Below are 12,369 nucleotides of genomic sequence, written 5' to 3' on the forward strand. Positions count from 1 at the left end.
CCACTGCTTTGACACTCTCCACCCACCACCTCATCATAGCTTTCCTCTGCCCGGGGTCCTGTCTCCTTGTAGCTGCATATTCCTCCCAACACTGCCTCGCCCCTGAAGCACTATGTTCCCTCTAAACTCACGTCCTCTCTCAGCCAGCTTCAGCCCCCATGACCAAACCCCTGATTTTGGTCTGCATTTTCTAGCTCAAGTTCCATCCATATACAGAAACTGAGGTAATTAATGTGGTTGGCTTGGCTAAGGGGACACAGTTTTTCTTCCAGTGCTGGGGTGCTGGCCGCTCCTGGAACAATAGGGGCAGGGGCAGGTACTTTCCAGGAGAGGGCACCAGGCATCACATCTTCAGGAAGCAAGAACGTTTCCCCTGTGCCTTTTAGCTGGTACAAATTATCCAGCGTGGTGCCAAGGGGAAAACACTGTGGGTGGATGTTTAATTGTAGCATTGCTGTACTCTGTATTTTCTCTTAAATCCAGCTGCTTTTCTCCACCCTGCATTTTAAGCTTTCATCACCACCCAAGTGGGAAGCACCTTTTCCCTCTCCTGATTGCATTACGTACCGTCGAAAACCAGCTATTCATTTAATCACTTATAAACTTAATATTAATGGAGTATCGTAGGCAAAATTGTAGATAATGAAGACTTAAAATTCATCCACATATGTGATAAATAGTAATTGAATACTTACAAAGTACAAGCATTATGCTGCTTGCTGGGAATACAAAGATAACTAAGACAGTCCTGCCTGATACCAAGTAAAAATGCAATAGATGGGTGTTGAATAAATAAATGCCTTAAAAGACCTTACAGCCTAGTGGGGGGCGGGGGAAGGGGGGAGAGGCCAGGATGTAGACACTTACAAGGACAGTGACAAGGGCTAGCTTGGGGAAAGCCTCCTGGAAGAGAAGCCTAGAGACACCATGACGTTCTGTGTGGGGGAAGTCCCAGTAACGTCTACACTGAGACCTACATGGTGAGTTGAGTTAGTCAAGTGAGAGGAATAAGAAGGCAAGAGCCTCCAGGCAACACAAATGGTGGGTGCAAAGGCTTGGATGTGGGGGAGGGGCTGCAACTGGGCTGGAGAGCAAATAAAGCAGTGCCTTTGTTATTTCGGGACTGGATGGAATTCTGTACCTGGAATAGTACAAGGTCCCCAGTTTAGCAACAGGGTCACACTGAGTGTCTGGAGTTCCCTGGGGACCTTGTTGTTGCTGCCTGCACCCAGTTGGAGATGGTCTGACAGTGGGATATATCACATTTAAAATAAAATTCACGGTCAAGACTATATACAATCTGATCTCTGCCTCTCGATCTAACCTCATTTGATTACTCTGTCTCTCGTCTTGCCCTCCACTGTCCTTGGAAATGCTCAGCACGAGGCTGTCTCAGGGCCTTTGCACTTTGTTGCCCAAGTCATTTAGGGATCTGTTAGGTGTCAATTGAGCAGAGAAATCCTCCCTGACTATCCTAAATGAAGTAACTCACCCTTCCTATCCCTCTTTCCTTTTACCCAGTTTTATAATTTTCATAGCCTTATCACTGCCTGATTTTAAGAATCTGTCTCTCTACTACTGCTCCCCAGCCTGGAATATATGTTTTATGTCTCAAGAGCTTGGCTTTGTTTACTTGGCTTCTTCTAGAACAATCCTTGGCACAAAGTAGATGTTCAATAAATATTTGTTGGATGAATCAATGAATGAAACCTAATACTAGATAGAAAAATGGAGGCAATATCAGGGACACAGATAACTTGTGTAACAATCTTTCTTCTTTAAGCCAAATCAATTTAATTCATAGAACTGTATTTTTCTCCCAAAAGGCATACTTCCAACTCTTTCATAATTCTGTGTTCTCTCTACAGGATTGTTGCCATGTTCTTCCAGGTTCTTGTGTATGATAGAGTTCAAAATGAACAAAGCCTTCTGAGAAGAACCTGTAATTAGTTTTCCTCTTTTCATAGGTTTCATGTGCTTGCTTAGAAATACACTTTAAAAAATTAAATTTATTGGGGTGACATTGGTTAATAGGATCATATAGGTTTCAGGTGTGGATTTCTATGTTATAAGATCTGTATATTGCACTGTGCACCCACCACCCAAAGTCAAATCATCTTCCTTCACCATGTGTTAGAACAGCCCCTTTCACCGCCGCCCCCCATCTGCTCCACCCTCTTCCCAGAACATAAGCCACAAAGAAGCCTAAGTTCAGTTTGGAGAGAAAGTGAATATTTTATTATTACTTGTTTGTAGTCTCTACACATCCAAAATGTCCTCTTTTTTTTAAAAAAAAAATGTATATTTTTATTGATTTCAGAAAGGAAGGGAGAAGGAGAGAGAGATAGAAACATCAATAATGAGAGCGTATCATTGATCAGCTGCCTCCTGCACGCCCCACACTGGGAACTGAACCCACAGCCCGGCATATGCTTCCACTGGGACTTGAATCATGACCTCCCAGTTCAAAGGTCAACAGTCAACCACTGAGCCATGCCAGCTAGGCGCAAAAACATCCTCTTGAATACATTAGGAAAATATATGAATCAGCCTCATGAATTTAGCCATGGCTTGTATGAATTTTAAATTTGTCACTATGTTGTTCAACAAATAAATACCACCTATGCTACACGGGTTGAGCTAGAAGCTGGGACAGTACACAACCAAGAGCACTTGGTTCCTATCAGGAATGACTCAGAATCTTGGGCATCAATGTTTCAGTTTCCACTATTGTTATTTTGAGACTAATTCTGGTCTAATTTGATTTTATTATATTTATTTAAAATATTGTTTTAAAAATAAGATTTCTATACTTATATAAAAAAGTATCTTCCATCCAATGTGAAAAACAAGGGAGCACAATGTTTTGCTTTCCTTAGCCTGCCTTCTAAATTGACTGTGAAATGGTTTCTATTTTTCAGAATTTATTTCAATTCTCTGCAAAGGATTTAAAATGGAATACAAAAATCTCAGGTATTTTTCTTTAGCTCAATTTTTTAAACCCTTCTTACCTATAACTTACAGATTTGTGTTTTATTTATCATCTTTACTGTTTTTCTTTAAAATTATTTTAGAAACAACTTTAAAACATTTCAATTGCTCTTTTGACATTTCACTGATCAATATTTCTCTGAAGGTATTGACTTTCTCTAGGATGCAGAGAGACTAATAGAAATTACACAAAAATTTCTACTGAATGAATTTCTCCACCTTCTTGGTGATTGTACACCTGCTTTCCTTATAAGGAGAACAAGGAAGTAAATCATGTTGAAGTTGCTCTTAAGCACAGCTTTTCTTCTTTACCTGTCCAGGTAGCCTCTGTTTTCATTTGTCTTAATGAAAACTTTTTTATTTACATCTCAAGTTTCTTTTCAAAGCAGTGTAAGTAGTATTCAACATTTTACACTTTGAGGAAAAAAGACTTTAACGATGTTCAGCTTTGGTCTTGTAACGCTGAAGGTAATTCATTTTTTAATCTGTTTGCACAGCGAGAACTGAAACGAATGGGGATTGAACTGCTTTGCCTGTTCTTTCTATTTCTAGGAAGGCACGATCACGTACAAGGTAAGACCTGAGCTCTCCGATATATTGCTTTCGTGGTATGCTTGACAAACCTGTCATTTGGTTCAGAAACGCGATCTGAAGTCATTTTTTATTTAACCGGTTTGATTGCTTTCTTGCCATTGAGCGAACACTTTAACAAATTACAGGCAGACACAGGACTGTTCCACAGCGTATGCTCTAGGCGTAAAGTAAATAAATACAAAGGTTGCATGGGCACTTTAATGAGGAGAATTAAACAGCATTACTACACAATAGGACTTCTTAATACATTTGTGACAACCATTTTGTTAACTGTACTAGCTGGGTTTTCTTTTTAATACAACAAGAGTAATGACCTTGAGAGAGAACAGGGATTTATTTAAAAACTAAAACTATAGTACATTTAAGAGAGAAGTATTTTAAATAGGTGCAAATATTTTTTTAAAATTAAAGTGGATAATAATGAATGAGAACAGTGAATGATAATTTTATATTTGTGAACATTGGAATATTTCCTATTTTAAGAATAAAGAGAATGATCATTTTGGGATAATAAGACATACATATTTTCAATGTGGTTGATGTCAAATATAAACTTTATCAATTGGTAACATTTTGAGGACTGATCTGTGAAGACAAAAATAAACTTGGCTATTGTTTCGTTCAAGTACTTTAAGAGCCATAAGCCTGGAAAGTGGAGTGACTGAGAGAGTGCTGAATCCCTGTGTCTTGCTGGGTTTAAACACAGGTGGCTGTGCCATGGGAGGTGCAGAGACCTGCGGAGACTGTTTGCTCATTGGACCTCAGTGTGCCTGGTGCTCTCAGGAGGTAAAACAAATGACCTCAATGTGATTGTAAAAGCCTCAGTTACACTTACGTTAATGCCTTCAGTGATGTGCTGACTGTGTCCTGCTCTCTGTGGGGTTAGAGGGAAAATGTAAGCATTAGTAGATGGATCAAAGTAGTCATTGCTGTGATTACTTTCAAAAGCAATTTGCAGAGGAAGTGAATGTCAAATTATTCAGAAAAATATTTAACTCGGGGTCCGTTATTTCACCTGATTCCCCCCCTTATATTAAAGCCAATTCTAACTGTTCACCGGCCAAATGCCATCAGAGGTCATGGAGATGGTATTTTCTAATGTTAAATATATATTTGACTTCAGTACCATAATTGTAGTCCACCTGTGAACCGGGATCCATTCTGAATCATTGTGAGATTCTAAGAGAAGTATTCTAGATTTGGGTTAAACTTTACTATTCAGACATTACCCAGTTCTTTTAAACATTACATTTTCATGAGCTTGGTGACTGTACCACAATGACCAAGCCCAAAATAGCATTCCTTATCTGTTCAAATGGAAAAGTATGTGGAAGTAGTACAAGGACTAGGGAATGTATTATAAGCCAGCCTGAGTCACTGCCTCCTGTGACACTAGAGAGCAACCTATAAATGATTCTTGATAAGAACATCAAAAAAAATCTGCTTAGCTTTTTCTGGATTTAGAACACTGCACTACTGAACCTCATAAAGAGAATCTAAACACAAATCAAAACATACTAATGCCAAGTTCAGCAAGGACTGGTAGCATGCTCAAGGGGAACCAACCTGGACCCCTCACTCAGACCAGGCTAGAACTGTTCAACACGCCTCCCAGGCTGAATGCTTACCCGTGGAGGAGGGCTTCAGGGACCCCAGAACGAAAACCCAGCTCACGCCCCCTACCTTTTGTTTGTGACTGATGAGGCACAAACAAAAGTGCAGTGCGAGGGAATTATACTTTTTCTTTTCTTCTTTGTATTAAGTTTATTGGGGTGATATTTGTTAGTAGAATTATATAGGTTTCAGGGGTACAATTCTATAATACATCATGAGTCTATTGTATTGTGAATCAAGTTTTCTTCCATCACCATATCCCCCTCTGACCCTCTCCTACCTTCTCCCATTCCCCTTTCCCTCTGGTTATCACCGTACTGTTGTCTGTGTCTATGAGATGTGTGTGTGCGCGCGTGTGTGTGTGTGCGTGTGTGTGTGTGCGTGTGTGTGTGTGTGTGTGTGTGTGTGTGTGTGTTTTGCTTAATCCCTTTACCTTTTACACCCAGCACCCAGAATTATGCCTTTTTGAGCTCATGTATGAAGAGTAGGTTTGAGAATATACAAAGAAGGGAAAACCCACATTTTTTTTATATTGACTCCCTGAAAAAGACAATATTAGCTTCCTACCAGAGACGTAAAACAACAAATCAGTCTAACAAACTGTTCACTCTGGAATTTTTATTTCAATGCATCTTTTAGCACTCATTTAAGAGAGCTTCGTAAGTTACTACTGATAGCTTTACCTGGGGATGATACTTGGTAGTCAGTTATTGTCAAATTTTAAGGCCAGATTATTCTAAAAGATTACTCTAATGGTAGCAGTTATATCAGCTGAGGCATTTGGAACAAAAAGTAAATTAGGCTTCTTCTTAGAACATATAGAAGAATAGCTTCTATGATTAATACCCGCTCTAGTCTTTTGGCAAAGATAGTAATTATAGGTGGTAGCAGTGACATGTTGAGAAGGGTTGCGAGGCCTTGTCCAGCCACTGTTTACCTTGGATACATCACAGAAAGTTAGTTTGCTACCCGTAGCCTGGTGCCTCAAATATGCACAGGCTTGACTGATATAGAACGAATTACAGTCTCAAAAATCAATTTCAGAAGGAAAGTTTCCTAGCTGGTGAAACAGCAAGAGTGGTTTAGAATTCTAAGGCACGAGAACAACAATATGAGCACTGGTTTGCTTCTTTCCAAGCATGAGAGTCAATGGGCCTCAAGTTTGACTGCTTAGAGCCTCACAAGTTCTTTCCAGGTAAGACAAGTATTTATCCTTTCACTCCTTCCGCCTTTTTCCTGGGAATCCCTGGCCACATGTCTTCCTGGAAACACTCATCTCACTGCCTCCTGCTACTCGGCTGAATCAGAACTACTGGGAAATTCCCGAGTCTTATATAGAAAAGCACTCTATTCTCTTTCATTTCATTTCCCCCTTCCAAATCTTGGAAAAAGTTCTAAAAGATCTTAAATTGAATACTTTAAGACACTGAGTTTAAAGTCCCCAAGAGGTTAACTTTAATGAAGTACTACTGTAACATAAGGGCGATGCATCCATGTATTAAACCAGGACAGAGCTAGCTAAAGCAATGTAGGAATCCACAGAAAAAGGTCACTGGATTTGGCATTTGACACACTGAGAACCGGGACAATCCTAGGATCCCACAATCCTCCAGGTCATCTGTGAATCTATCACAAATGATAGCTACTGCATTATCTGACTCATCTGTCTCACGTTTCTGGGCATAGCAAAGGAAATTTGAAAAATAAGCATTTTATACAACCAAAACAAATTGTTAGGTAAATTCACTTGAATATAATAAAAAGAAGAATGCAATTTTACTCAGAATTTTAGTGGCAGAATTCTCTGGTTATTCTGCTATAACTTAATTTTAGACATACAATCAATAGCAGGGATATGACATTCTGAGTATGGCAAGATGCCTAACTAGTAAAGCAAGCAAAATAAAATTGTATCTTACAAAAATATAGATTTGTCTTTTTCTTTTTATTGTTTTTCTTTTTTAGAATTTTACCCAGCTACCTGGAGTTGGTGAAAGGTGTGATACTCAAGCAAATCTTCTAGCTAAAGGATGTCAAGAAAACTTCATCGAAAACCCTGTCTCCCAAGTAGAAATACTTACAAATAAGCCTCTCAGTGTAGGCAGACAGAAAAATAGTTCTGACATTGTTCAGATTGCACCTCAAAGCTTGATTCTTAAATTGAGACCAGGTATGTTATGATTGACATGAGCATTAGATCACGTAAAAATATCTAAGATCACATGGTAATATCACTGTTCTGCTCAGATACCTTGTACCACATATTACAATACAATTGTTTATTATTTCCTTTTCTCATTCTTAAGGAAATAGAGAACTGCTTTTCTTTATTCATATTGGTCACTTGTACTCCAAATGTGTCACTATAAAAAGCCTTATCTAATAGGAGCCATTTGAATTGCTCAAATGTTGTTAAGGTTTCCCTCACATTTCTTCAAGAGTTGTAACGTAGCTTTAAACTCCTTTTCATTTTGCTCTCCTTTTCTAAAAATACAAAAAAAGAATCAGCTTATCTCCCATCTAAATGGATGCTAGTTCTCCCAAGGAGATATAAAATATCCTAACTCTTACCTCCTCCAGGAGCTCTAAACACACTGCTGAAAGATTACCATGGGCTCATTCATTTATAAACTTTGCCACATAGTTTATGAAATCTTTAGTATCTTCAGTAACTTCTTATTGAAATGAAATAGGCAGCCAGCCCAGTGATTGGCCAGTCACAAACATGTCTCAATGCATATTTATGGGCTCGCTGTTCTTGCGGGGTATTTGCAGGTGGTGAGCAGACTGTGCAAGTGCAAGTCCGCCAGACGGAGGATTACCCAGTGGACTTGTATTACCTCATGGACCTCTCGGCCTCCATGGATGATGACCTCAACACAATCAAAGAGCTGGGTTCCCTGCTTTCCAAGGAGATGTCTAAATTAACTAGCAACTTTAGACTGGGCTTTGGCTCCTTTGTGGAAAAACCCGTCTCCCCTTTTATGAAAACAACGCCAGAAGAAATCGCCAACCCTTGCAGGTAAGTAAATGATTCTCTGGAATCTTTGAACACTGATTTACTGTAGAGATAGCCCCGCTCTGAGCTGCAGTTGGCAGGAGCTTGCTAACTCCCTGGCATTTCCCTCCTGTCTGGTTAGATCTCAGCAGCTCTCTCAGTTGCCTGGGTTGTTCAGAACCAAGGGAAAGTCATCTTAATACATGGTTCTAGCCTTGGGTCCTTGCAGCATCTGTCGCCCTGTGTAGGTCAAAATATGGCAAATTCGGCTCTGTGTTCTGCAGACATGGGGACCAAGTCTTTCGCTATGGGTTCCACTCACCACTTCCGCTATGTGCCCATCCCCAGCCCATTTGAGACTATCTATTCTAAATGATCACCACTTTCTGTGGCCATTTGACAGTAACCCACATGTTCTCAGAGTCTCCACTATAATGACTTCTGCCAAAATAGCATGTTTTGCAGCTTCCTCTGACATACTTTGGGAAATGTGGATTTCTCTTACTGCTTGGAGAAGGCCTTTATAGCCTTCACTGCTACGTAATTCAGTAGAAAATTGGGTGGTGACTCCATTATAATATGCTTTAACCAGCAATTAAAATAATGTATTATGCAGGTGGTGATGGTTGAAGGCGAACTGCTTTGTGATGGTTTACCTATAGAGTCAATGACATGTTCCAAATAAAATTATTTCATATCCTTCTAATGAAAAAGAGCTATCATTTGGTTAGTGCCAGGCCATATGCTGAAGGTTTTACATAAATGACACCCTTCAGTCTTCATAATAACAGCAAGTCAAAGCAGATTCTTTTATCCCTATTTGGAGGAAGTAACAGAGGCTCTGAGAGTTTAGGAATTTCCCCAAGGCCACATGACTAATCAGGGATTTGTACTAAGATCTGGGTTGCTCCAAAGCCAAGCCTTTTACTGCCATAAATATGGCATATATGAAATAACTTTCCAAGCCTCCATTGACTTTTAATACTTGTATGCACCCAGGCATCCATCTCTGTAAAAGACAAACAAGATTAATAATATCACTTCAAGACATTTCAGTATGATTTCCAACTAGAATCTGACATAACCCAAAATAATTTGACCATGAAAGGAATTCATTACTGATTGTAACTCTTGGGAGTTGTTGTGTTTGCATTCATGTATCAGAGATGGTGTCTGTCCCCACTTCCTTTTTTGTCATATAATTGACATAAACTACAATGCACACATCAAAAATGTTCAGTTTGATGAGGTTTGACAATTGAGTATACCAATATACTCACTACCTAAAACATGATATAGAACATTTTCATCAACTCAGAAACTTCCTTGGGCCTCATTACATTCAGTTCTAGTTCATCAGAGGCAACCACTTTTTGGTTCCTGTAATTTAGATAGGTTTTTCCTATTTTGGGATTTTTTTTTTTAATAAATAAAGTAATGAAGTATAGCCTTCTGTGTTTGCCTTCTTTTGCTCAAAATAATGTTTTTGAGATTCATCCATGATTTTGTGTTTCTCATTAGTTTGATCCTTTTTGTTTTAAGTAATAGTCCATTATATGGATTTACTATATACTTTGCTTATTCATTCTTCCATTAATGGACATTATTTTGGATTGTTACCCATTATTTTGGCTATCATGAAAGATGTTGTTACGATCACTTGCATATAATTCTTTCTTTGGATAGATGGACTTTTTATTTTTCTTGGGTAGATAACCAGAATTGGAATTGCTAAATGGGATACGTATAGTTTTAATTTTTTAAGAAACTATCAAATTATTTTCCAAAGTGGATGTGCATTTCCATCAGCAATGTTATTCAAAATCCTTGCTAATACTTGGTGTAGTCAGTCTCCTTAATTTTAGCCATTCAAATAAGTGTGTACCTCATTGTAGCTTAAATTGCATTTTCTTAACGACAAATAATGTTGAGCATCTTTTCATGTCTTTATTTGCCATTCTTTTTTTTTTTTTTTTTTTAAATATATTTTATTGATTTTTTACAGAGAGGAAGGGAGAGAGACAGAGAGCCAGAAACATCGATGAGAGAGAAACATCGATCAGCTGCCTCCTGCACACCTCCCACTGGGGATGTGCCCGCAACCCAGGTACATGCCCCTGACCGGAATCGAACCTGGGACCCCTCAGTCCGCAGGCCGACGCTCTATCCACTGAGCCAAACCGGTTTCGGCTATTTGCCATTCTTATATCTTATTTTGTGAGGTATTATTTCAAATATTTTGCCGACTTTAAAAAATTAGATTATCTTCTTAACATTCTACTGTATATGTTCTTTATACATTCTGGATAAAAGTTCTTTATCAAAGTTCTTTATCTGTTTTGAAAATATTTTCACTCAGTCTATGGATTGTATTTTTATTTTTCTAGCAATGCCTGTGGTCATGCAAAAGTTTTTAGTTTGGATAAAGTACAATTTATCAATCTTTTATGTAACGGTTAGTTCTTTGTTTTCATACAATAAAAAATTGTATTTTTTTTTTTAAATCATTACTGAAGTTCAAAAGATCGTGAAAGCATGAAAATCATGAAGTTTGTGCAAAGAGAGTTGGCTTTACTTTAACTTCCTTGGATGCTTAATTTAATCCTCTCAGGAATGATATAAGAGAATCTAATGACACCAGTTATTTTCTTGAGATGTACAATTAGTTACCTGCCTGCTTAGTTCCTTTTGTGTCCTAAGAAATTTTTGTGAACCCCAATGTCACAAAGATGCTTGCTATGTTTTCTTTTAGAAGCTTTTCCATTGAAGCTCTTGCAGTTATGACTATGACCTCAAATATGTGCTTTTATTTGAATGAGGAAAAAGGCCTATGTTTCCATGCAAATATCTAGAACTATTTGTTACCCAAGATTTTCCTTTCCCCATTGAATGATCTTGATGCCTTTGAAAAAGGGCAATAGACTGAGTATGTGTGAGTCTAATTCTGGGAACTCTATTCTGTTCCATTGATCCTTTGAATACAGTCATGTAACCCTAATGCCTTATAAATCTTTATTACTGTAGCTTTATAAAAAGTCTGGAAATCTGGTCCTAACCGGTTTGGCTCAGTGGATAGAGCACCGGCCTGCGGACTGAACGGTCCCAGGTTCGATTCCGGTCAAGGGCATGTACCTTTGTTGCGGGCATATCCCCAGGGAGGGGTGTGCAGGAGGCAGCTGATTGATGTTTCTCTCTCATCGATGTTTCTTACTCTCTATCCTTCTCCCTTCTCCCTTCCTCTCTGTAAAAAACCAATAAAATATTAAAAAAAAAAGTCTGGAAATCTGGAGTGCAAGTCCAACTTTGTTGTTCCTTTGTTTTGGCTATTCTACATCTTTTGCATTTCCATAGTAACTTTAGAATCAGCTTGTCAACTCCTTAAAAAAATATGCTGAGATTTTGATTAGAATTGCACAGGCCAATTCGGGCAGAATGTACATCGGATATTCCAATAATTGCACATGACATATATTTCCATTCATTTAGATCTTGTCTCATTTCTCTCAGCAATATTTTGTCATTTTCAGGATAAAATCCTATGCATCCTTTGCTGATTTATTGCTATGGGCTTTTGAATGCTGTTGTTAAAGTTAATTTTTAAATTTTATTTTCTAATTGTTTGTTGATAACATATACAAATGCAATTGATTTTGCATATTCACTTTGTATCCTGCAACCTTGATATATTTTCTTATAGGTTCTAGTCTGATTTTTTGTAGATTCCTTAGGATTTTCTATGTACATAATTGGTCATCTGTGAATAACAACTTCTTTCTCTCCAATATTTGTTCCTCTTCTTTCTTTTTCTTGCCTTTCATGCTGGCTAGCATCTCTTGTACAATTTTAAGTAGAAACGGATAGAAGCTGCCCTTCATCTTGCCTGTGATCTTAAGAGGAAAGTTTCAACATTTCACCTTTAAGTATGTTGTTACCTAGTGGTTGTTTTTGTTGTTGTTGTTGCTGTTGTTATTGTTTTTGATTCCCTTTATCAGATCAGGGAAGTTTCCTTCTATTCCTTGTTTGGTAATATTTTTTAAAGTTACAAATGAATAATGATTTTATTTCCTCAATTTAAAGAGTTTTGCCAGAAAATTTAAGAACTCCTTACACTTGTGTATCCTTGGCCAGGACTTAGTTACATAGCCACAGCTAGCTGCAAAGGAAGCACATTG

The 12,369-nt window shown here is 38.2% G+C and overlaps 1 protein-coding gene across 3 annotated transcripts in view; it reads left to right on the top strand.

Moving 5' to 3' along the window:
• Positions 1 to 2,853: 2,853 nt before the first annotated feature.
• The window catches only part of ITGB6 (integrin subunit beta 6), a 75,711-nt gene continuing 66,195 nt past the window's right edge, over positions 2,854 to 12,369 (top strand). Inside the window, exons 1-5 of one of the 3 annotated variants that reach the window (XM_036320521.1) lie at positions 2,854 to 2,973; positions 3,489 to 3,564; positions 4,292 to 4,371; positions 7,165 to 7,369; positions 7,975 to 8,221. In XM_036320521.1, the coding sequence (XP_036176414.1) occupies positions 3,504 to 3,564; positions 4,292 to 4,371; positions 7,165 to 7,369; positions 7,975 to 8,221 (593 nt within the window). In that variant the 5' untranslated portion in view covers positions 2,854 to 2,973; positions 3,489 to 3,503. Of the gene's footprint in view, positions 2,974 to 3,246; positions 3,382 to 3,488; positions 3,565 to 4,291; positions 4,372 to 7,164; positions 7,370 to 7,974; positions 8,222 to 12,369 lie in introns of those variants that run through there. The other 2 variants (XM_036320520.1, XM_036320522.1) reach the window with 2 other exon arrangements.

This window comes from Myotis myotis, unplaced genomic scaffold (assembly GCF_014108235.1).
Source record: "Myotis myotis isolate mMyoMyo1 unplaced genomic scaffold, mMyoMyo1.p scaffold_m19_p_8, whole genome shotgun sequence".
NCBI classification, from domain to species: domain Eukaryota; kingdom Metazoa; phylum Chordata; class Mammalia; order Chiroptera; family Vespertilionidae; genus Myotis; species Myotis myotis.